Source organism: Ursus americanus, chromosome 3 (genome assembly GCF_024610735.1).
Source record: "Ursus americanus isolate L20-20 chromosome 3, mUrsAme1.1.p, whole genome shotgun sequence".
Lineage (NCBI taxonomy): Eukaryota > Metazoa > Chordata > Mammalia > Carnivora > Ursidae > Ursus > Ursus americanus.
The window spans coordinates 19,842,389-19,867,048 of NC_142129.1; the positions used below are offsets into that span (position 1 = coordinate 19,842,389).

The 24,660-nt window shown below is 43.7% G+C and overlaps 2 protein-coding genes across 3 annotated transcripts in view; both read left to right on the forward strand.

Annotated features, from left to right (window-relative positions):
- The window catches only part of CHCHD3 (coiled-coil-helix-coiled-coil-helix domain containing 3), a 261,013-nt gene extending 258,983 nt beyond the window's left edge, over positions 1-2,030 (forward strand). For both annotated transcript variants that reach the window (XM_087860823.1, XM_045792628.2), the window contains one exon: positions 1,306-2,030. In XM_087860823.1, the coding sequence (XP_087716949.1) occupies positions 1,306-1,329 (24 nt within the window). In that variant the 3' untranslated portion in view covers positions 1,330-2,030. The remainder of the gene's footprint in view (positions 1-1,305) is intronic.
- Positions 2,031-2,169: 139 nt separating this feature from the next.
- The window catches only part of PLXNA4 (plexin A4), a 590,507-nt gene continuing 568,016 nt past the window's right edge, over positions 2,170-24,660 (forward strand). The window contains exons 1-2 of the mRNA XM_087860822.1: positions 2,170-3,273; positions 23,069-23,223. The gene's annotated coding sequence lies outside the window, so the exon portion shown is untranslated. The remainder of the gene's footprint in view (positions 3,274-23,068; positions 23,224-24,660) is intronic.

Below are 24,660 nucleotides of genomic sequence, written 5' to 3' on the forward strand. Positions count from 1 at the left end.
CTCTCCTGGTCCTTCTGTCTAGATTCTGAAAGACTCAGAGAGATGGTCTGAAAGGTCCTATTAGAAGCCTCCTCTGACCACTCCAGTTCTTTTTTTTTTTTTTTTTTTTAAGATTTTATTTATTCATTTGACAGAGACAGCCAGCGAGAGAAGGAACACAAGCAGGGGGAGTGGGAGAGGAAGAAGCAGGCTCATAGCAGAGGAGCCTGACATGGCGCTCGATCCCAGAATGCCAGGATCACACCCTGAGCCAAAGGCAGACGCTTAACAACTGAGCCACCCAGGCGCCCCTGACCACTCCAGTTCTAATTACTTTCTCCTCTGTATTCTTTTGTTTATCTTGAATTTTATACTGTATGTATTACTCACTCAGTAAAATTACTTTTTAGCATATATTTAGCAAGTACATTTTTTTAAGTAGCACATTATTACATTATATTATGCCTTAATTTTCCATGGGCCTGTGTATTGGTTTCCCCATAGCACTTTACTCGGTGCAGTGATTACCTAGTAGGAGCTCCGTTAAGAGCTGGAAGGGTGAGGGCTGTAGGGAAGAAGGTGTGAACTACAGGCAACCTTCTGCCTGACCTAGCCTCCTCTTCCTGAATAATTTCAAAACTAAAGGGGAAAGCATCACTTTTGTCTTTTAAAGATTTCTGAGAATAGAGAATATATCCCCTGCCTCGGCTAGTTATAGAATTTTAATCTGATAGTTGAGAACCACCCCCTACGCCCAATCACAAAAATAAATAACCAAATAGGATGTAGGGGCCATTTTTGCAATTTCGGAATAGATACTTATCTTTGTACGTCCGTCCAGCATTGCAAGCTTACGAACATCTGTGTTCTGCCTGGGATGGGCAGAGGTTTCTGGAAGAGGTTCTTGTCCTCTCGGAGCCTTTGGGGTTTAACCTCTACTCCACCCCAGCCCTCACCCCCGCTGCCTTGACAATAGCTTCACCCCAGTCCCTGTGGCCACCAGAAATACTCCCATGCATCCCACATGCCCATGGTTGTGAGACAGCACCCATGTCCACAGCCGGCTACGATCCAGGCCATGCTCACTCAGGTTCAGCTTCGTATGGCGGCAGGGGTGGGGGGTGGGGTCATTTGGAGATTATACATGATTAAGCAATGGCGTTCATTAAAGGTAATAATATTTTGAGACCAAGAAGCATGCACCTTGTTTTATGTGTTTTTGAGTAGATCTTTGAAAAGTAATACAAATAGTATTAAATAGTTCTTGCCATTTTGGGGATCCCTCCTTCTGCTGGTAAAAACTCATGTTTTCTATTTCTCTTGCAGAGCATGCTTGAGAAGGGAGGATAAAGTCAACTTTTAGAACAAGCAGAACTCCTCAACGTTAATTCCAGAGGCGGAACATTTTTTTTTCCTAGTAAGAAAGTAACCCATTTAAGGAGAAGACGATTAAAGAGAAGCACCAAAGAGCAGATCCAGCCGAAGCATATCCCAGTTTGATCAACTGCAGTTTGAAAAGCCAAGGCCTAGATCAGGTATCAGCCAGCAAGGACACACTGCAGTGTTAGTCAACCCTGTTCATGATGATTAAAAGAGAAAGGCAGCCCTCTACACCTTTCTAACTTTCTATTCAACTCTTTCTTCTCACAGGCTCCAGGGTTGGGTGAATCTTCATTCCAGCAGAGCTGGGGCAGGGGGTTGGGATGGGGGCTAAGGTAATTGGAGCGGGGTGGGGAAAGGGCACCATACCTCCCCCAGCAGTGCTGGGTGCAATCGTCTAGGCTCTGGCATGTTGGTTTTTCTCTTTTTCTTTTCTCCCTTGACTATATAAGACCTACTTCATTTTAACTTACTATGGTGATCATATAAGTAAGACAAAAAGGAGAGAAAAATGTACCTCTTTTACTGGAATAATGTTTATGATTACAAGTGAAATAAGGCATTTTTTTATCAACATAAAGGCAACCTTGGCTTATACAACCTCTTCTCGATCATGAATACTGACATCTTTACTGCACTCACTATCAATAATAAATATATTTTCCGAAGAAGACTGGCATTGCAGCCTGGGGCCTCGTGTATTCCTTTCGTTGGGTTAGATGGTTATGCATATGGGAATTGAGCTGATTTATATTGTTATTAATTTGCATCTGTGCCGTACCTTTCCTCTAAAAAGCTCCAAAGCACTTTGCAGAGCCTCAGACAGTCAAGAGATACTTAAAACTTGCCTCTCAGCTAGGTAGGATTCAGTAAGGTCTTTACAAATTGCATGAACCTTTCTGTCTTTGGGATGACTTAAGTCACCCTGCCTGGGGCAAGAACTGGATTAGATAAGCTTGGTTAGGAATGTCTGACCCTGCAATAGTACGAAAATGTTTAAAAACAAAAAAAAACCCCAATCCTTAGCAGCTTTTTCCTCTTTCCAATTTCATTGAAATTTCTTGATTATAACTTATTTTTCTACCAGAGGAGTGGTGCTTCAACCCTGAATTTTGGTAAGTTGGAAGTTAGCATTCACACTGAAGCTGAATGGAAAGTTCTTTCCGGGATATACATGGAGAAGAAAATGCCAGTGCTCTGTGATGTCATCTGAAAAGCTTTTGTCATGTCGAAGTTTTATTCCGTTTTTATTTTGATAGAGAATTTAGCAAAATGATTAAGAATGCAGGCTCTGGAATAAGGAGTATCTGTATTCAGATTGTGTCTCTGCTTCTACCAACTTTGGGACTAAAGTCACCTAACTATACTGATCCTCTGATTCTTCAACCGTATATAGACGGAAAGTTGAAGAACCTGTCTTGTAGGCTTCTGATGAAGAGTCACAATGCTTCCCACATATGTTCAGTCAGGCTCAGTATCCGTTGTTGTTGGTTTGTGTGATCATTCAGTAAACTGGTATTTGGAGTTGGGGGCATGGAAAGAATGTCCATATACCCAGATTACCTTTTACTGTAGAGGAATCAGGATGAACTTGCGCTTGGAAATTTCCAGCAACCCCCATATATGTAAGTGTGGCTTCTTAATTCCTCTTAATTCCTGAGTTGGTTCCATTTGAATGACATTTTCCTGTACCTTTATGGACACACCTGTAGACCTGATGTTGATTCTGAGTGACCTTGGTGACTCTCCTTCCATAATTAACCGAGAGGCTCTGTGATTACTGTTTAATGAAGGTTTTTTTGTTTTTGTCTTTGTTTTTTAATGGTGCAGAATAAGCTGAGTTCACTTAAATGTGAATGAAGGAAGCAGGGTAACTTGAGCAGCACATTTGGCCACCGTCAGGACGGCATCCAGGTAACTGCCTGGGAGAAATAATAGGTACACAAAAACAAGTGTTTATGCGGTGACTTGCTGTAGTGTTTGCAAATCAGCTAACTCACAAATTCCCTCCTATACTGTTTTGTTTTGCAATTGAGAGCCAAGAACTTGGCACATCCCAGGCTGCCAGTCTTGTCGCTGGCAGAGAAATGCAGCACTGAAGCATCAGGCATTTCAAGCTGGTTAGATACATGAGAATGGGAGGGTGGTTTGTCAGATTACTGATTTATCATTCTGATAAACGTGATGAATACAGGGGGGAAAGACAGCACTTTGGGGGAAATAAAAGGATGACATGGTGCCTTTCCACCACTTTTGGAGGCTTCCTTGTTGACTACATCACAGCTCTGTTCAGGTCGTTGTTGACTTTAGGACAACTGCCTGGGAAGAATGTTGTGATTTATGAGTCTCATAGGAGTGACACACTCCAATCACTTTCTCCAGGAAGTGGAGCAGACCTTGAACCACAATAGATTAGTTCTTGAAACCCAGAAGAATAACGTATCTATCCTGAAAGCTGGTCACACTAAGCAGATGTCTGGGGAACTTCTAGAAGACGGCTGGGTCAGACCAGTACAAAGTCCTCTCTTTGAAAATCAGTCAGGAATTTATTACAGAAGACTTGCTAACATGTGATGGTTTAAAAAATTATTGGCTAATCATTATTAATAGCAAATGTGGACTGCTAAAAGCCAGATGCTTGTGGCCTGCTGGTCAACCAACGAGACTCCGTAGCAGCTCTGAGTTGTATTTTGCTTAGAACTGAACAAGCAGCCAGATGGCCTTAGCTTCTCTGGCTTAGGAGCTGGGAACCTGCGGTTCTTAGCTTGATATCTTTCAGCCCACATGTATAATTGCTTTTGCCAGAAACCCACAGGATAATTCTCTTTCCCCCCTTTCAGTGAGCCATAGGATCTGACCCTTTCAAGATTTAAGAATTAGAGCAGATGAAGAACAATTGAAAGGGTAGCAATAACTTACTGTGATTCAGACCAAGTGAACTGAAAACTAGGAATTTATTTTGACTTAATATTCTCGAAAAGCTAATACTTTGAATGAATGAGTTAATAATTCATTTGTTTTCTGTCACTGCTCTGTTCCCCTAACCCCCCCGGTCTCCATCCATTTCTTTGCTTCCCTCCCTCTTTCCCATCTGTTTCTCCTCTTCTAGCTTCTTCTATCTGCTTAAACTTCTCTCATCCTACTTGGCCTTTCAGGGCCAGCTCCTGGGAGGTATTATTACAGGGGTGCTGAGGGCATTATCTTGGGTACAGAATCTTGGACTCTTACTCTGGTTCTGCTGCTCTTGCCAACTGGGGCAAGTCCCTTCTTAGGTTTCTCACTGTACCTTCTCTATTGTATATATATGTTTTATATTTCATGTTGTATGCGCGCGCGCTCTCTCTCTCTCTCTCTCCCTCTCCCCAGGTTTTTCCAGCCTCAGTATTGCTGGTAGGACCATGCCACCCTCCCTCCCCAGCTGATTCCTTTAGTAAAGTATTCATCCCAATCAAAGAATCTTCCACTTTTCCTATCAGTTGTCTTGAACCTTCCAAATAGACCCACAGCCTTATTATTGTTTTGAAGTAAGCTCGATGCCCATTGTGACACTTGAACTCATGACCCCGAAGATCAAGAGTTACTGTCTGAGCCAACCAGACACCCTAGACCCACAGCCTTCTTTAGACCATAATAATATGCCCTGTATTTATGGGACAGTCCAGTATTAAACCCAGCTTAGAAACTCCCTGAAACTCACTCAAACCAAGTCAACCTAAATGGGAAATAGCTATACCTCAATTTAATGAAATTCTTCAGACCTCTTGAGGTGAGCATGACTAGGCATGGCCTCCGTACACGTCAAAAGAGTTTCCCCGTGCAGAAAAGTTTGACTTCTCTCACCTGTTTGTACCCTACACAGTCTCCCCTCTTCCTCTCCTGGTCACTGTCACTTTGCTGAGAGAGCAGTGTGCTTTGAATATAACCTTGTCTTCAAAGTAAATTACATTTCCATAATGGCTTTTAAATGCAAATGTGGCAGCCTGAGGTCCCTGGCCAAGTTGCAGGGTCCCACTCTGCTCTGGCCACACCTCTCCTTCCTAGACTTGGTCCTGGCGGGGTAACGGCCTGCCCAGACTGGGGAGCCTCCCGCAGCGCCCTTCTCTGCCAGGTGTGCCCCAGGCCAGCCTGCTACTAGGTTCTCGTCAATGGCTTCAGCACAGGTTGAGAACCTGTGCTTGCTCTGTTTCCCCCGTCCCTGGCAAATATATAAAATAGAGGTTGAAGGCGCTGCTCCTGGGACCACCTGCTTATTATCTGCCTGTTCAGCCTGAGAGACAAAGACATTTTCTTCCATCTCGTAGCCACAGGCTGCTCCCTACGTCAGCATCAAACCAGAGACCAGTCCAGTGTGCAAAGTTTAGTTTTGCTTTGCATCTCCCTGAGGTAACGTGCACCCTAGTCTCAGAAACTTGTCCACAACGTCATTGAAAATACTATTCAACACAGAGTTGAAGTGGCAATGTCTTTTTATTTCAAGCTTAGAGGACACCGGCAACTTTGCTATAGCTGAGGCTGAATAGGATGTCGGCTCACCTGCTGGCGGGAGTTTATTTTGAGTTACCTCAGTGTTCTTAAAATGCTTTTGCAGGAGCCACATGTTAAATGTGGACCCAAAATAAAAGAGCCCACACTCCTCACTCTCAGGTGCTTAACACAGAACCTGGAAACCTCAGTAGCGAAGGCAGAAGGTGATTTTCCTCTACTGGAAATGAATTTATCTGTGCAGTTAGAAAGACGCTATTGTATAGAAGCAGAAAATGAGTTATGGATCCCCACTGAGGTGGTGCTCTTTCAGGAACATCTGAAGTTACTGTCCCGAGTTTATGTAACCACTTACAACTTCCTCCTCCGTGTAGGAGTGACTTGTTCATCACCGTACGGGTCTCCCTGTACCACTCTCGCTCATCACTCCTGCACTCTCTTGGACCCGGCAGGGCTGGTTTTTAGCCACAGTACCATGCCACACTGGCATTGCCTAAATCATCCACACCTTGGTGCAACAGAGGCTACCTTTGTGCCCCGGGCACTGTCCCAGGAGTCAGGGAGACAGTGGTCAACACGATAGACGGGTCCTGGCCTCGCGGAGTTTACACTGGGTGGGGTGTGAGGGGAATGAACAGTAAACATAATGTCACGGAATAGTAAATGGCTACGCAAATATTAAAGCAGGGTGAGGAGAGTTCAGGGAGATGGAATAGGGCTTGTGGGGGGAGGAGGGTGCTCTGTAGGATTCAGTGGCGAAGACAAGCTGTAAGGAAGTGGCAGCTGAGCAGATTCTTGAAGGTAGTGAGAAGTTCATTCCAGGCTGGGGAGAATAAGCTTGGTGTGTTTGGGAACAGCAAAGAGGTCCTTGTGGCTTAAGCGGAGCGAAAAAGGCAAATGAAATTGGGAGATGAGTTCAGAAAGGTAGGCAGGGTCCAAACAGGAGGGACCTCTTCTCCATGGTAAGAATTAAGTTTTATTTGGAGTGTGATTAAAAACCATTGGAGGGTTTGGTGCAGGGTCATCAGTTTATCTAATTTACATTTCTAAAAGATCAATCTGGCTGCTGTGTGAAGAATTATCTGAAGTTTGGATAATGTGGAAGAGAGAACAGTAGGAAACTATTAATGATGTAAGCAAGAGGTGCAGATGTGGACTAGGATGGTAACAGTGGAGAAAGTGAGAAGTCATCAGATTTAGGACATCTATAGATAAAAGTAGACCCAATAAGGCTGACTCTTGCATTAGATGGGGATGGGGGTGAGGGAAAGAGAGGAAAGTATAAGAAGCCCAAGATTTGTCTCAGCAGCTAATAACTCAACCATTTACTGAGGTGGAGACACAACACTAGCAAGATCGGGGAGGGGAGGCAGGAATCAAGGGTCCAGTTTTGATCGTGTTATGTTTAATATGTAAATCATAATTTCTAGTAGAAATGCTGAGTAGGCTGTTAGGTAAACACTGGGGCTAGATATAAGATTGAGGCATCAGTGTGGTCATGATACAGAGCCTTGGCACTGATTGTGCTCACCCAGGGAGTGAACGGACGACTTAGCCCTATGGCTCTCAGGAGAGGACTGAGCAGAGAGGAATAGGACAGTGGCTGTTGGGGTGGGGGACAAACCAAGGCCAACTTGGAGGCCAAGGGAAGAAAGTGTTTAAAAAGGGAGGGCATGCCCAGCTGTATTAAGTGCTGCTGATGGATCAAACAAGAGGAATTTGTGATTTAGTCAATGGATTCAGCGACTTGAAGGCTACTTGACGAGCAGTTTTCGTGACTATGATAATGAAAGCCTGGTCACAGTGGGGTTGAGGAAAGAATGGGTTTGGGAAGTGGAGACAGGAGAGACAGCACTTCTGAGAAGTTTTAACTAAAAGGCAGAGAAGTAGGTGGAAGAGCTGTGAAGGTTCTAGGGAGGTTTCTTTTTAAGACTGGGGATATTTTAGCCTGTTTTGTATGCCAATGGAAATAACCAAGGGAAGAGAAATTCAGTGAAAAGTTTCAGAGCAAGCAGGCCAAGAGGTGGGGATCCAGTCTTAGATAGGCACAGTTTATGTATTGTGATAGGAGAGAAGGTCAAGTTCGTAAATAAAGGTGCAGGCAGGCTATGGGTTTGGTCATGAGAGGGGCAGGTCATTCTCTTCTAATGGCTTCTATTTTCTGATGAGCCACAAGGATTATCCCAAGTTAATGTTCACTACTAATAATTAAAGTAGCTGAGCACCTTCCTTTCTCTCTACCTTTTCTTCCTTCCTGAATAATTCAGTCCAAAAGCCATTAGGTGGGATCTCACAAGGTAGGCCTCCATGCTGGAGGTTGGGTGATGGAGGCCCAGATTGGGATGCCTGAACACAGTGAGGAGGGTGTCCATTCCTGGAAGAGGAACATTACAGTGTGGTGTCAGAGCCTGAGTGGGAGGGTGGTTGTGTTGGTAGGGAAGAATAGTGGCAGTAACAATGGGAAAGTGGTTATATCTGAGGACACTGACCTAGGAAATAAATACAGTGAAGATGATGGGAGCCAGAGGAAGGAAGTTATTTACTGTCAGAGGAAGGAATTACAAATATGGAAGAGGAGAAAAGTAAGAACTCTGTGGCGTCGTTTTGGAATTGGAGATATTGATGTGATTGTGATTTTAAATATATATAGGTACAGAAATAAATGCAGATATGTATGTGTGTGCATGTTGATATGTACATATTCATACCATTGTGTATATTAAGTACATATATGTGTGTGTATATTCGTATGTATATTCATACGTATATTCCTTAGCTCTGTCACTGAGAGGACCGAGAAACAACAGCATCTTAATGGCAATGAGCATTCCAGGTGCCCAGATCTTGGTTTCTAAATACCATTCAGTGGGCTAAAAGGAACCATAACTTGTCGAAGAAATGACTACCTCCAGGGTTGGGGCCCAGAAAATACAAGATGGGAACGTATCAAAAGGGCAGAGCCAGCTTGAAGGGGATATCATTGTTCACATCTGGGGCGGTTTAAGCATCAGAATAAATTCTGATAGTAATCCGTGGAATAACATGGATACGTATAAATAAATGGATGAATAGATAGGGAAAAGGAAATACTTCTTCCTTAAGATAGACTGCAAACTAATAAATGGAAAAGAAATTATAGGATTACAAAATCATCACTAGACAACCATTACAGTGATAATTCACCCGAGAAACATCGATGGACATTAACGGGGGGAAGCTTTTTAAGAAACATAGTCTCAATTGATGCCTAATTTATGAGTTACAAAAGTAAAAAGAGTAACCTTACAGTGAAGAAACCTGACAGAAACCTTAATCAAGTGACCAACATTCCAATTCCAATAATGGGTCAAATCAAGATCTGATGCGATGCAGTGAGAACACACAATGGCATCACCTCTGTAATACTCCTACCAAAAATGTGTAGCCTGATCTAATCATGAGGAAATATCAGACAAACCCAACGTGAGGGACGATATATGAAAGGCTTGTAACCTTCCAAAGTGTCAAAATTCTGAATGCCAAGAAAAAAGCTGAAGAACTATTCTAAATTGAAGGAAACGAGACAACAGTAACTAAATCCAGTACGTGATCCTAGATGATACCTTTCTGCTGTAAAAGACATTGCTGTGGTTTTTTTTTCAAGATTTTATTTATTTGCGAGAGAGAGAGCACGAGAGGGGGGAGGGTCAGAGGGAGAAGTAGACTCCCCGCTGAGTGAGGGAACCTGATGTGAAGACTCCACCCCAGGACTCCAGGATCACGACCTGAGCCAAAGGCAGTTGCTTAGCTGACTGAGCCACCCAGGCGCCCTGTAAAAGACATTGTTGGGATACTTGGCATAACTTGAACAGTGACTGGACTATGGATTAGATGATAGTAATATGGTGACTTTTTAATTTTTTGGATGATCATATGGTAGTTATGTAAGGGACTATTCTTGTTCAGGGTATTGGGGCGATGGGGCACAAGTCAGCAACTCACTGTCAAATGGTTCAGGATAAAAAGTTATTTGTATTCTTCTTGAAACTTTTCTATAGGTTTGGAATTATTTTGAAATCAAAAAGAATTATAAAGTAGCCAAGAGTAAAGAGATTTACTTTAAAAAATAAAAAAAAGGAATAGCTAAAAATCTCTTGAAGAACTAGAAGGGAGGACTTGCTGCACTAGAGTCATTATCAGGTTACACTAATGAGGAGAGTATGACCTTGGACAGACTAGTGGAACAGCATAGGGCGTCCACAAACAGAACGATGCATAGGTGAATGGTTGCTGTACACCCAAGGTAATACTGCAGGCCGGAGACTGGTCCTTAAAAACATATGTCGCCTCTTACCTGTTAGAATGATGATTATCAAAAAGATAAGTGTTGGTGAAGATGGGGGGAAAAAGGGAGCCCTTGTGCATGTTGGTGGGGGTGTAAGTTGGTGCGGCCACTATTGAAAATAATATGGAGGTCCTCAAAACAGTAAAAATAGAACTGCCATATGATCCAGAAATTCCACTTGTGGTATTAACTGAAGAAAATGAAAACACTAACTCAAAAAGATACACACAGCCATGTTCGTTGCAGCATTATTATTTACTGCAGTTTTTTACTGTCATAGCCAGGATAGGGAAGCAACCTGTGTCCATCAATAGATGTATGAATGAAGAAGACATCTATGTATATACACACAATGGGATATTATTAAACCATAAAAGAGAAGGTAATCCTGCCATTTGCGACCACATGGATGGCCCTTGAGGGCATTATGCTAATCAGAGAAAGACAAATACTGTATGATCTCTCCTATACGTGGAATCTCCGATAAACCCAAGGTCATGAAAATGGAGAAGAGATTGGTGATTGCAAGAGGTGAGGGGGGGAGGGATTGGCCAAATGGGTGAAGGTGGTCAAGGTACAAACTTCCAGCTCCAAAGTAAATCATGGGAATGTAATGTGCAGTATGGGGGCTATGGTTAATAATACCATATTGTATATTTGAAAGTCACAAGAGGAGTAAGAGTAGATCTTAAAAGTTATCACAAGAAAAAAAAATGTATATGTGTGGTGATGGATATCAGACATAATTGTGGTGATCTTTTCACAATATGTGCAAATATTGTATCATTATGTTATATACCTGCAACTATTATAATGTTGTATGTCAAATCTCAATAAAAAATATGTAATGCTGGGTCAATTTAATATCGATATGGAGCAAAAGGGAGACTGGACCCTACTTTGTTCCATACTCGAGCCGGTTTTAATTGGAGTGTCATTTAAATGAATAAACAAAACACTAACTCTTCTAGAATACAATACAGAAGAATAGCTTTGTGACCTCAGTGTAAGGAAAAATTTCTTAAACAGGATACCAAAAAAAAAAAAAAACAACAAAAAACACCATAAGGGAAAAGGTTGATAAATTGGATCACTTTAAAACTAAGAATTTCTGTTCATCAAGACACCATGAAGAGAGTGAAAAGGCAGGCCTTAAAAGACAAGATACTTGTGAAGCATAAGCCAGCAAAGGGCTCATATCCAGACTATATAAAGAACTACAAATCAGTAAGAAAAAGGCAACTGAACAGAAAAATGAGCAAGAGACTGAAATAAGCACTTCACAGAAAGTAAATATCTAAATGGCCAATAAGCATATGAAATGTACTCAACAGCATTACTAATTAGGGGAATGCAAATTAAATTCACGATGAGATGCCACCATTTACCACAAGAATGGCAGAAATTAAAAAGATGGAAAATACGGAGTGTTGACAAGGATGTGAAGCAACTAGCTTCTAATACATTGCTGGTAAGACTGCAAATTGGTACAACCAATTTGAGAAATGATTTGGCATTACCTGTTAAAGCTGAACATACTGCTTTAGTTATAACAGAACTACTGTAGATGACTGGGTGGCTTATAACAACACGGATTTATTTGTCACCGTTGCAGAGGCTGGGAATCCCAAATCAAAGTGCTGGCGGATTTGGTGTCTGGTGCAGGCCAGGTCCCGGTTCTTAGATGGCTGTTTTCTCCCTGGACCCTCACGTGGCAAAAGGGTCAAGGGGGCTCTAGGAGATCTCTTTTATAAGGACACTAATCCCATTCATGGGTGATCCACCTTCCTGGCCAAATCGCCTCCCTCAAGGTCCCACTTCCAGATACCATCACGCTGGGCATTAGGTTTTTTTTTTTTTGATGTTGGGAGGACACACATTCGTTCTATAGCACATGCCCATAACTGATGACCCAGCAATACCATGTCTAAGTACATCCCAGAGAACACCCAATAGCATTCATACTAGCTGCAAAGTGGAAACAACCAAATGTGCCTTGTAGTAAAAATATGTATGGAAGCATATGGAATAGTATACATTACTACAGATGAACGAATTAGGGCTATATGTGAAAATGGGCGATTCTCACAAACTTGAGGAAAAGTAGTAGTAATACTTATTGTATAATTCCATTCATATAAACTACTTAAAAAGGCAAAGTACATGATAGCGTTTATGGATGGATGCTTATGTGGTTAAACTTGAAGAAAATTGAAGTATTAGCATATATGGATAGCAGTGACCTTTCTGGGGATCAGAGAGGTTACTGATGAGAAGGGACAAGAATGGGTCTTCAGGGGTCCTGGTAATACTCGTTCTTTGCCTGCGTGGTAAATCTATCTATTTAGTTTATGATAATTCACTGGGCTGTACATTTATGTACTTATTGTCTCTCATACTTCACAATAAGAAGTGTTCGAAATAAATTTAAACAGGTTTAAAGCTATCCCTACAACAAAGTCATTTCTGCTCCCTTGACAATACCTCCCAGTTAGTAACACATTTGTTGAGGGGTATTTTGAGCCAAGCACTGTATTGAGCATTTTATATACATCATCTCTTATTGCAGTAATTCTATAAATTAGGTACTTTTATTCCTATTTCACAGTTAAGGAAGCTGAGGCTTGGAGGGGTTAAGTAATTTGCCAAAGGTCATACAGCTAGTAAACTGGACCCAGTCCCGTTTCTCCCCAGAAGTCTGGCTCTTAACTGCTGCAGGGTCCCCTTTCTGCTCTTACCTCATCCTGCTACCAAGACCTTCAGGGCATCTCTGTTTATTGTAAACTGCTGTAACCGCACACCACCCGCCACAGCCTCTAGTCCAGTGCCTTGTACAATATAAGCCTTCAGTAAATGCTCCATTCTTTTCATCCACGTTCTCTCATGTACCGGCTGCACTAGTGCAAGATTTTTTTTCCTGTGCAAAGTTACTGAGGTTTGAGGTAGAGGAAGAATCACAGAAAGCCTCCTGCCTGTGGCTGATGCTAGTTTTGCTTGCCGGCATTTGTCAGACAAATTCCCTACTTCCTTTTTTGCCTTCCCTGAGCTCCAAGACATCTGCTTAACTTCATCATGTTCCCTCCCTCGGCCTGCCACCCAGGAAGTGATAGATGGAGAAGCAACCAGGCTGCGTGCATGCCTGCTGCTGCTGCCTCCGGAGGGTGTCGCAGGTGCAACCGCTCCGCAGGCCCTAGGTAGGCCAGGAGGGTGCAGGGCGCAGAGCCCAGCCATTCTAAATAAAACTCTTACTTCCACATTCCTACTGGTTTCCCAAGGTCTCCTGAGGCAAGAAGACTTCCAAAGAAAAGTAACTTGGTTTGGAACTCTCAAGCCATGTTCAGTGGTGACTGGTCACTGGCTTTGAAGCCGGAGCTGCTCAATAATGCAGGTGCAGAGCAGGTGCCTGGGGGCCCCATGAAATATCACCGAGTCAGCCTCAACCACTCGCCCTCACTGTGCCCTTTTCCTATTGCTAGAAGATTAAAAAATCAAATTCTGAGAACTCTGCACATATTTTCCTGGACAATTTTTACCACCATCTCAAGTTGCCCAAAACAGCTAATTATTTACAGTTCCCTCACCTCTCCTGAACGTGCTGTTTCTCAGGATTTATTTTGATACCTGCACCACCTACCTCATGGGTCTGAAGTCTAGGGGTCCATAGACTCACCCCCCCACCCTCCCACCCACCTACTCTGGCTCGCCTTCAAGTACCATCCACTTGGACCTGACAGTCGTTTAGAGCCAGGAGAACTTGGGCCACTGCCTGGTTTATAGACAGCTTGAAGTCACATAAATAATGTCCTTAGAGTGAGCATTACTAGGCACTAAAAAGATTATGGCTGGTCTATAACATCCTTCGGGAAAATCTATAAATCGGTAGAGGGTAGTATAAGAAGGTCGAGGTCTCTTCCAGTGCTTTTTCCCATAATCTCACGCAGACTGTGATGATGTTCACTGTGGCCTGCCTAACAGTATCCTTCTTTGAGTTTGTTCAATTATCAGGTGGCCAGGTGTTTTCGGGGGCAACTTGCCTTGCCTTCCCAGCTGCCGGGATTAACCTTAAATAACCTAAGCCAATCATAGTAATTTCATTTTCCTTGTTAGTGATTGGCTTAGGCGTGGACATGTGATCTAATTCTGGCCAATGAGATGTGGGGAGTTTTCTGGGTGCTTCTGGGAAGGTTAAATAGGGACATTAGGCTGGGTTTAATGTCCCCTGATGGCTTTGGATGTTGCTGTGTGAGTGCTCGAGGCTGGAGCTTGGGTGCCTACCTGTGATCATGGAGCAACAGGCTTGAGGACAGAGACAGACATGGCGGATAGCAGAGGTAAAATGTGGGAAGAGCCCGTGCGTTCGCTGAAACTGGTCTACCATTGGACTTCTTGTTATGAGAGGTGGTACATTTCTCCTTGCCCTTTATGTGCTTGAGCTGGTTTGGTGTTACATGGGCTGAAAACCTGATCCATCTGAATTTAACACAGATGCAGCCTCCCTCTCCCACTTCCTGAGCTTCCCTTATTGTGGTGCCGACTTCAGGCTAGCTTTTTTTTTTTTTTTTTTCCAGCAGGGGTTGGCTTTTTAATGATATCTTCACATTCAGTCACCTCAGCCTCTTTCTCACCAAATGCTTGCTCAAGGTTAGACTTTTAATCCTTCCGAAGGGAACAGTGTGAAATGAATTACCCAATCACGTACATCAGAATCACATGGCAAATGGGCAGAAGATCCAGAGACACAAATGGGCCATAAGACCAGGGAAAGACATTCAGCATCACCGGTCATTAGGGAAATGCAAATCAAAATCACAGTGAGATACCACTTCCCACCCCCTAGGATGGCTGTGATTAAAAAGGACACTAGCAAGTGTTGGCGAGGATGTGGAGAAATGAGAATTCTCATATGCTGCTCAGAGTGTGAAATGGTGCAGCTGCTTTGGGAGGGTCTAGAAGTTCCTCAAACAGTTAAACATAGTTACTGTATGAGCCAGCAATTTCACCCCTAGAAATAGACCCAAGAGAACTGAAGAGCTAGGCCCCCACAAGAACTTGTACATGAGTGCTCATAGCAGCTTTATTTATCATAGCCAAAAAGTGGAAACAACCCAAATCTCCACCAGCTGATGAATGAAGAAACAAAATGTGGCATATCCACACAGTGAAATATTATTTGGTAGGAAAGGGGATGAAATTCTGATACTTGCTATGGTACAGATGAGCCCTGAAAACCCGCAAAGCAAATCCACAGAGACGACAAAGTAGATAGTGGGTGCCAGGGTAAGTGTTAGGGGGAATGGGGAATGACTGATACAAGGTACAGTTTCTTTTTGGTGGTAATAGTTGTACAACTCTGCATATACTAAAAAACACTGAATTGTGCACATTAAATGGGTGAATTTTATGGTAGGTGAATTATATCTTAGAGATGTTTAAGAAAGAAATCCAATTAAACCATTTTTGCTTTCTGAATTTACAAAAATTGGAATTGCCCCTGTTCGTTTGGTAAAAAGAAATAGGCAAAAACATTTGCTATATAGGATAATAATACATGTGACTTTTATGCATCTGAAAAGACAAAACACCTGGGGAGTTTAGATTATGGATTCCCCAGGCATCTCCTAAGACCTACAGATCAGATCCTCTGGGAGTGAGGTCAGGGAATGCTCGGCTCCCCAGAGACCCTTCTCATGCTCAAGTTTGCTGAGAGACAAGAGGAGAGTTCTGGCCTTCAGAATAATGATTCCTGCCTAGTGGAAGGTGTTTATTTGCAGAAAGAATGCTGAGTGTTGCGTACATAACCATAGCACACTGTACCATGAAGACACAGTTACGGCAGAGTTTTAGAGTCACAGACCTTACCTTGAGTTTTGGCTCAGTTAACCTGAAAGCTGTGTGAACTCTGGGAACTTACTTAAACCTCTTCAAGTCTGTTTCATCGTCTGTAAAATGGGGATAAGAATATTGGATCAGAGGGGAGGGGGGTGGGGGAATGGGATAGGCTGGTGATGGGTGGTGGGGAGGGCACTTACTGCATGGTGCACTGGGTGTTATATGCAACTAATGAATCATCGAACTTTACATCAAAAACCAGGGATGTACTGTATGGTGACTAACATAATATAATAAAAAATATTTTAAAAAAAAGAATATTGTCCCCAAAAGGGCTGGTGTAATAAGGTGCTTCGTACAGTGTCTCGTTCCTAATAAGCTTTAATTGGAATGGCAAAAAATAGTTGCTATATTCTAAAGTATATCCTTACATCAATGTAAGTCTTAGGAAAACACTATTTGGAGGAATTTCACTCAGGGGCACAGAGAAATGTCTTTATTGAATTGTTAGCCGTATGGTGAAGTCCATAGAATATAAACCTTGTGAGAGCAAGGCCCTGTTTTTGGCTCCATGCTGTGTTACCAGTATCTGGAGAGTAGCGATTCTTAAATATTTGTTGAGTGCATGAGGGATACAGGGTTTTTCAGCAGTTGTTGTGAGTTAATGTTCCCTGAGTCCCTTGCCATAATGTAAGTAGCGCCATTTGCCTGATTGTGGACACCTGGTGTCTTAGTTGGCTTCGGCTGCCAAACAAAATACCATTGCCTGGGTGGCTTAAACAAGAGACATTTATTTCTCGAAGTTCTGGTGATAGGGAAGTCCAAGATCATGGTGCCAACTGATTTGTTGCCTAGTGAGGAAACTCTTCTTGGCTTGAAGATAGCTGCTTCCTCTCTTTTTCCTCATAGCTGTGTCTCTTTTTCTTATAAAACCACTCATCCCATCGTGAGGGCCCCACCCTCATGACCTCATCTAACCCTGATTACTTCCCAAAGGCCTCATTTTCAGCTACCACCACGTTGGGGGCAGGGCTTCAATGTATGAATTTCGGGGACACTGTTCAGTCCATAACAGCTTGTTCTTCCCCCAGCCCCAACTCATCAGCAAATTGTGCTTCCTCCAACCCCCCCTGACCGCCCACCCAGGCCTGCCAGAGATCTGCCTTTCTTGCTTCTGCCCACTCCTCCCTGCAGCCCCGGCCAGCTTTTCATTTTATGGCACCTGTTTGCTGCCCTGCTCAACTGACCAGATCTCATCTATAAACTCACAGTAGGCAACATTTGTAGAGTCTTGTGTCAGTCCTGATAAATCTTTGTTCTCAAAAGTTTCTGTTAATGCCACCCAAGAGAATGCCAGAGGATATGGAAATATCCCTGAAAAAATATCTTTCTATCATGGTAGGACCAAGGTCTTTGCTAGAAGAGTTGGCATGCTCTGCTTGGACTGGCTGAGCTAATGGCTCCACATTGCACAGCCTTTTCAATTGGCACATCCTCATTTCATTTGCTGTAGATGATCATCAGGAGCTGAAATCAACAGTTGTGTCTCCTGAGCCTCAAGGAACAGGCTTCTGCTTCTTCTCTCTGCCAGCAGTGTTGGTTAACAGACACTGTTTTCCAACACGCCTCGCTTGGTGATCATTTGCCTTGGGTTTCTAACCTCTCCCTCCACAGATTGTTTGCTTTCTCTCTGAAGGTTGGTGTTTCCTGCACCTCCCAAATTAGTATCATCTTTGAATTTCATCGCATACTGTTTGCCCTGCTTCTCCCAGGTCATTAACAGGCATTGGCGTAAGACCATCTCCATCATGGCAAGAGAGACCACCAAGCTGCCATGAGCTCTGGGGTTGGGTGGGAGGGGGTTTGCTTCCAGTGCCGAGAGGTAGGCCTCTGCTGAGATGGAGGTGATCCCTGTCTAGAGAAAGGAAACCTTGGAACATTTTAGAAGCCAGTTGGGAGCTCGGAGAGTCAACGGTGGATAGAGCTCAAGTGGTCTGGCTCTTCCTCTCGAGTTGGGAATCTCTCCCCAGGCCTGAACTGGGGGCTTAGAGGCATCATAGTATCCCCTGCTCCTGCTGGTGAAGTGAGAGGCCACATGTCCTGGCCTCCTTCTTGGCCCAGAGCCTCCTCCCCAGCAGACAGCCTTTGCTGCCCACTGTTGTCTTCATCTTGACCCCAGGTATTATTTTCACTAGTGTTAGCACTAGACCTAGCAGATGGTAAATACCCAAATGTTTGAGTGAAGGTATTTAGGTCTACGAATCAACTTATAGTCAATATATGACTGTCAGTATTGCCAAACTGGGGGAATTCCAGTCAAAAGCAAAACTGGACATTTAAGTTGGCCTTTTTGGTTTCGTAATGGGGTTATGCTATTTTCTTAATCTTTAAAAAATAAGAATGGCTTATTGAAATATCATCTATATGCCATACAGTTCCCCCTTTTCAGGTATACATTTTAGTGTCTTTTAGCAAAATCACAAGGTTGTGCAACCATCACTACAGTCTAATTTTGGAGCATTTTCATCACCCTGGAAAGAAACCGTATGGCCTTTAGCAATCACTCCCCATTTTCCCACACCAATCCTTAGTCCCTGGCAACCACAAATCTACTTTCTCTCTGTCTCGAGTACCTTGTTCTAGACATTTTGTAAAAATGGAATCCTACATTATGTGGCTTCTTTCACTCAGCACAATGTTTGCAGGGTCCACCCCTGCTGTAGCTTGTGCCACAACTTCATTTCTTCTTATAATCAAATATTCTGTTGTATGAATATATCACATTTTGTTGATGGAGATTAGGGTTTCTACTTTTTGACTATTATGAGTAATACTGCTGTGAGTATTGGTGTACAAGGTTTTGTGTAAACTTTTGTTTTCATTTCTCTTGGGTATATCCTTAGGAGTGGAATTGCTGGGTCCTGTGGTACCTACCTATGCTTAAAATTTTGAGGGACTGCCACACTTTTCCAAAGTGGCTCCACCATTTTACATTCCCACCAGCTGTATCCGAGGGTTCTAATTTCTCCATATCCTCATCATTACTTATTGCCTTGTCTGTCTTTTTGATCATAGCCATCCTAGTTGTTGTGAAGTGGTGTTACACTGTGTTGTTTTTTTTTTTTAAGATTTTATTTATTTGACAGCGAGAAAGAGCACAAGCAGAGGGAGAGGGAGAAGCCGGCTCTCTGCTGACCTGGGAGCCAATGTGGGGCTTGATCCCAGGGTCCTGGGATTGTGACCTGAGCCAAAGGCAGCTGCTTAACCAACTGAGCCACCTAGGCACCCCTACAGTGGTTTTGAATTACATTTCCCTGATGACAAAGGATGTTGAACATCTCTTTGCGTGTTTATTAACCACTTGTATATCTTCTTTGGAGAAATGTCTGTTCAGATTATTTGCCCATTTTTTAACTTGGGTTACTTTTTACTGTTGTAAGATTTCTTTACGTATTTTGGAAACAAATTCCTTATCAGATATAAGATTTGCACATATTTTCTCCCATTCTGTGGGTTGTATTTCCATTTACTTGATGGTATCATTTGCAGCACAAAGCTGTTAATCTTTATGAAGCCCAATGTATTGTTTTTCTTTTGTTTCTTGTGGTTTTGGCATCGTATCTAAGAAACTGTTGCCTAAATGAAGGTTATAACAATTTACTCCTATGTTTTCTTTTTTAAGAAGACTTATTTCTTTATTTTAGAGAGAGTGTGTGCATGAGTGGGGGAGGGGCAGAGGGAGAGGGAGAGAAGCAGACACCCCACTGAGCACGGAGCCCAGTACAGGGCTCCATCTCACTACCCTGAGATCATGACCTGAGCTGAAATCAAGAGCCGGACACTTAACCTACGGAGCTCCCCAAGCATCCCACCTATGTTTTCTTCTAAGAGTTTTATAGTTTTAGCTTTTACATTTAGGTCTGTGACAAACTTTGAGTTGATTTTTGTATATGGAGTGAGGAAGGGGTCCAATTTCATTCTTTTACAGGTATAGTTCTGAAAGAGCTATACCTTTAGCTTGTGCTGTCGGGTTTTAACTCATGCCCTGGCCCACCCCACCTCTTGGGGCATATAGCAGCAAGTGAAATAGTGCCTGAGATGCTATTTGGGGAAAGATGAGCATGGAGGGTGTGCAACTAAAGAGCCAACAGACTGAGGGACCAGCTTTGAATTTTAACTGACAGCATCTCTTTTGCACCACCCACTCCTCTCCTGTTTGTTAAATTGGGAGCAGCATTACACTGGGAGTCATTTTGGACTTTTTAAAAATATGAAATGTTAAGTAGTGCCTCAAAGTTTATGTCCTTGGCAAAATACTGCCTGGGGGAAACTAGTAAGGCATGGTGCTTACTAAGTCTCAGACCCCATTCTGGGTGTTTTACCTGCATTTACTCGTTGATCAAGGTAACTGTGAGCCCTGCTTTTCAGGCCCATGCATCTCCACTTCAGGGAGGAGGGTGGAAGCTATAAGGAGGGGAGGATGGAGAGTGGAGGGGAGTGATGTTAGGAAAGGAAATCTAATCGAAGAAGAAGGTGGCATGTGTGGAAGAGAATGTTGGGGTAAAGGAGGATCTTAGAGCAAGCCTACCAGGGCTGCTCAAAGGCTGTGTGCATGTACATGCATATGGAGGGGCATCTTGGTGTCTTTCTCATCTCTCTGCCTCCCCTTCCTCCTGGCGCCCCTGTGTCTCTGCTGCTCTGTCTATGCTGCTCCTGCCCAGGGTGGGCCTCATGCTGTGGGTACCCACCCTGCTCTGCCCCAGTTCTTCAGGGAGGGTCCTCCCCCTCATCTGAGTCCCTAATTATCTAATGAGGTCATCTAAACCTCAGCTCTGGGTTAACCAAACCAGATGATTTATTTAGTTTATCAGGCTTTAAAATACTTCAGCTTTGAAGGGGCCATTGTCAGGGCCAGTACCTCATTGGGCTGGGGAGGGAGAAGGGCCCCTTCAAAGCTAAAGCATTTTAAAGCCTGGCTCCCCAACCCAGAGCAGTGGATCTTCCTGGTGTACCCCCAGACCCTAGTCTCTGCCTGTCATGGACCTGCCCCAACCTACAGTTGACATGAGATGTGGGAAGTGGAAGGAGCACCGAACAAGGCACCAGCCTACAAGGAACTAAAGCCCTGCTAAGTCACAAACTACCTTTGTGCCCCTGGGAATTAAGTCCTCGCCTGGCCTCATCTGCCTGGGGAACATGAACGACTTGATTAGACTCTGGCCAGGCCTTCACCCCCCAGCTCTGGTTTTCCATATTGTCCTCCCAGGCAGGGCTGGCCTCTCTGGGTCCTGCATTGAGCTTCCATAGCCAGTCTCCTCCTTCTGAAATGGACGTATGTGCCTTTCTCTTCCTCCATTTTCAGGGCGTGTGGGTCAGATACACCTTGACCATCTCTCAGGGGAGGGAGCTGCTGGGGCAGCCACTTACTAGCTCTGTGAACTTGAGCAAGCTCTCTAGCCTGTCTTACTTCCATTTCTCCCTCTATATAATGAAGATGGGTTGTCGAGAGAATTAGATGAGTCAATCATAAAGCTCTCTGAACAGTGCCTAGCACAGGGTAAGGGTTAACCATGAGCTTCCGTTATCACAGCCACTGCTGTTTTACCTGTTTCCAGTTGATCCTGCACACAGCCTTGCCCTGTCTATCCTGGAAGGGCTGCAGAGTGTCAGACCATGCTGCTGTCCTGCTCCCCATTTCCCACTTTGTAAGCTGAGTACTGCTCTGTGTCACGTTGCCCTTCAAGCTCCCCGGCCTCGTCCTTCCTTCTGGCCACACGGGGACACACATAGGTCAGACTTGGGGTGTATGTATGTCTTGGATCTGTAAATCTACATATCTAAAACCTACCTTTCCATACCTACAGAAGCACTTTTGAACCCACGGTTTTTCAATACCTTCCAGTATGTTGTATCTCTACCTCGTAGGCTACACACTGAGATTTCCTCCTCTGTTCCCTTGGTCCCCTGGTCCACTCTCGGTCCTAAATCTTTAGCTGTTGGGTGGCAGATTATTTTAAATCACTTGTTTTGGATAGTTTATAAATGATACCTATTTGTAAACTTGGAAAATGCAGGAAAGTGAGATAAAATAAGAACAAAAGTAGTTGATGTTTTGTTTATTAATCCTCTAAGTGAAAATACACTTAGACATGAACAATGACATGATTTAATCCTTTAAAGAGATTTAGCTAACATATTTTTAGTGACAAGTTTTAAGAGAGGTATTAAACATGCTTATTTGACAATGATAGTAGCTTTAATTCCTTTTAATTCAATAATCCTTTACTTCTGTCATAGTGAACAAATGCCCACTGTACTCTTAGCTAATGACACTTCAACATCCTGCATCACTTTTTCTCTGAACCAAGATGTTGATAGAAAAATTGGTTATGTTGTCAAATGATGAATTAAATTTATACCAGCTTCCTCATTGGACTTTTCAGAGCCTTTAAGGGTTAACGTAATTACCTCAAAACAATAGGCGCTATGCAGTGTTGCCCAAACTTGACTATAGAATTGTCTGACTCTTGTTTTTAAAACGTGCATTGGAACATCTTGCTAGGAACTCCTGGAACTCCATTTGAGAAACACCGCTTTATATTAAGTCTGTCCAAATTTTCACCTGTTCACTTCACACCCCAAAGCCAATAGCACAGGATTACATGTGGCTGAGTTGAGGAACAGCCTAGAATCGTTACTGATTTCTGTGTGAGGCAAACCTTGGGTGAAATAGAACATTGGGTGTGCAGTAGAACACAGGGCTTCATGTCTTGGCATTGCTGCTCAAACACTATGTGAATTTGGTTAATCACAGCCGAGGCTATTTCCTTCCCTATAAACTGGGGATAAGATCTGCCTCCCAGGGTTGTTGTAAAGAATAAATGGCATTGTTTATGAAAGTGCTTAGTTAAATCTAAATGCTCTAGACAAGTAATTTTAAGGTGTTTATTAGTGTAGGAACAAACCCAAAAATTGTAACCTTGTTAGTATTGTGTTTTATCAACTTGGCTCATGCCTGGTGCTCCAGAATCCACAGGCCTTTCTAACCTGACAAACAGCATCCTCACTCTCTAGGACTTCCTGGAGCGAAACACAGAAGCACCTGCTCTGCTGTGCCAGGCCCACCGTGGCCCACCAAGGAAACATGCTCCATTCGTGTTAGAAGTCCCCCTGCGCAAGGATGCCCAACTTCTGGGCCACAAGAACTGCTGCTCCATCTGTCCTGGAGGGTAAGAAGTAGCCAAAGCACCAGGAAGCCATCACTTCCCTTCCCACACTCACTCCGTCAATAGGTCTTCACTGAGCTGGGGCCCCAAAGGGAAATCGCACAGTAGCAAACACTGAGAGGCAGAAATTGGAGGCGTACCTTCTGCCAGTGGTCCTCTCTCCATCTGGTGGGGCTGGGTATGAGCCACCAACTTCAGAGTCTCCGTTTCTCCATCTGCTAAAATGTCTGATAATGCTGACCTCATGAACAGTTTTGCACACCAAAAAAAAAAAAAAAAAAAGTCAAACTTCCAGCCCTCAAAGGGCTTCATTTTAGTGCGGGATGAAAGATTTACCCTCTAAATAGAAGCAAGTGACTTTTTTATGATGCAGTAGCTGCCATAAGGCAGAATGTGATATCCGCACATAGCCGGGGGCTACCTCAGCTGGCTGTGGCCGAGGAAACTAACATCATGGTGTGATGGTGTCTCAGCTCAGGATGCCCTGACAAAATACCACAGACTGGGTGGCATAAACACACAGTTACTTTCTCACAGTTCTGGAGGCTGGAAGTCTGAGATCAGGGTGCCCACAGGGTCGGATTCTGGTGAGGGCTCCCTTCCCGGCTTGCAGACAGCCGCCTGCTCACTGTGTCCTCACAGTCTTTGCTCAGTACACATGTGGAGAGAGACTCTCTGGTGTCTCTTCCTATAAGGCCACCAATCTTGTCAGACTAGAACCCTACTCTTATGACCTCATCCAACCTTAATTACTTCAAAATACAGTCACATTGGGGTTAGGTCGTCAACATATGAATGGGGGAGGTGCACAACTCAGTTGTAGCAGACGGCAGTGAGGTCGAGTCTGTGCACCATGTTCCCAGGGGATCAGCTGACTCACCCTGGTTCTAGGCACAGGTAACATTCTGCCTAGGTCTGCTCACAGCATAGGGGGATCTGAATTTGATGCAGACCGTCCTAACCCTAATCCTTTGAAAACCCCAGTTTAACCCTTACTTTAAAGGATGAGGCAATCACAACTCCCAGAAATGAAATGATACTCTTAGGGTCCCCCAGTCCAAATCCTTGACTCCCTCAGGGATTGCCATTTGGAGAATATGATTTCTAAATAACTGTGCCCATTTAAGCCACCTTAAACTACTTCCAGGGCTATGTGTTTCCTGTATCCCAGGCAGATGTTCACATTTGATCTTGCTTAATGTCAGGCCATTGTAAATAGATTTTTAGCAGCCCCCATGATGAACTCCCGAGGCAGGGAACCCCAAGCCCAAACTATTCTCTTCCTCCCGCCTTCCCCTTAGAAGCTTCTGGAACCTCCAAGAAAACCGTAGGGCTTCTAGAATAAAGCAGGAATTCACTTAGGTCCAACATCCTTCTTTGAGAGGTGGGCAGGCCCAGAGGAAAGTGAGCTGCCCAGAGTTACACAGCAAGGACAGGAAG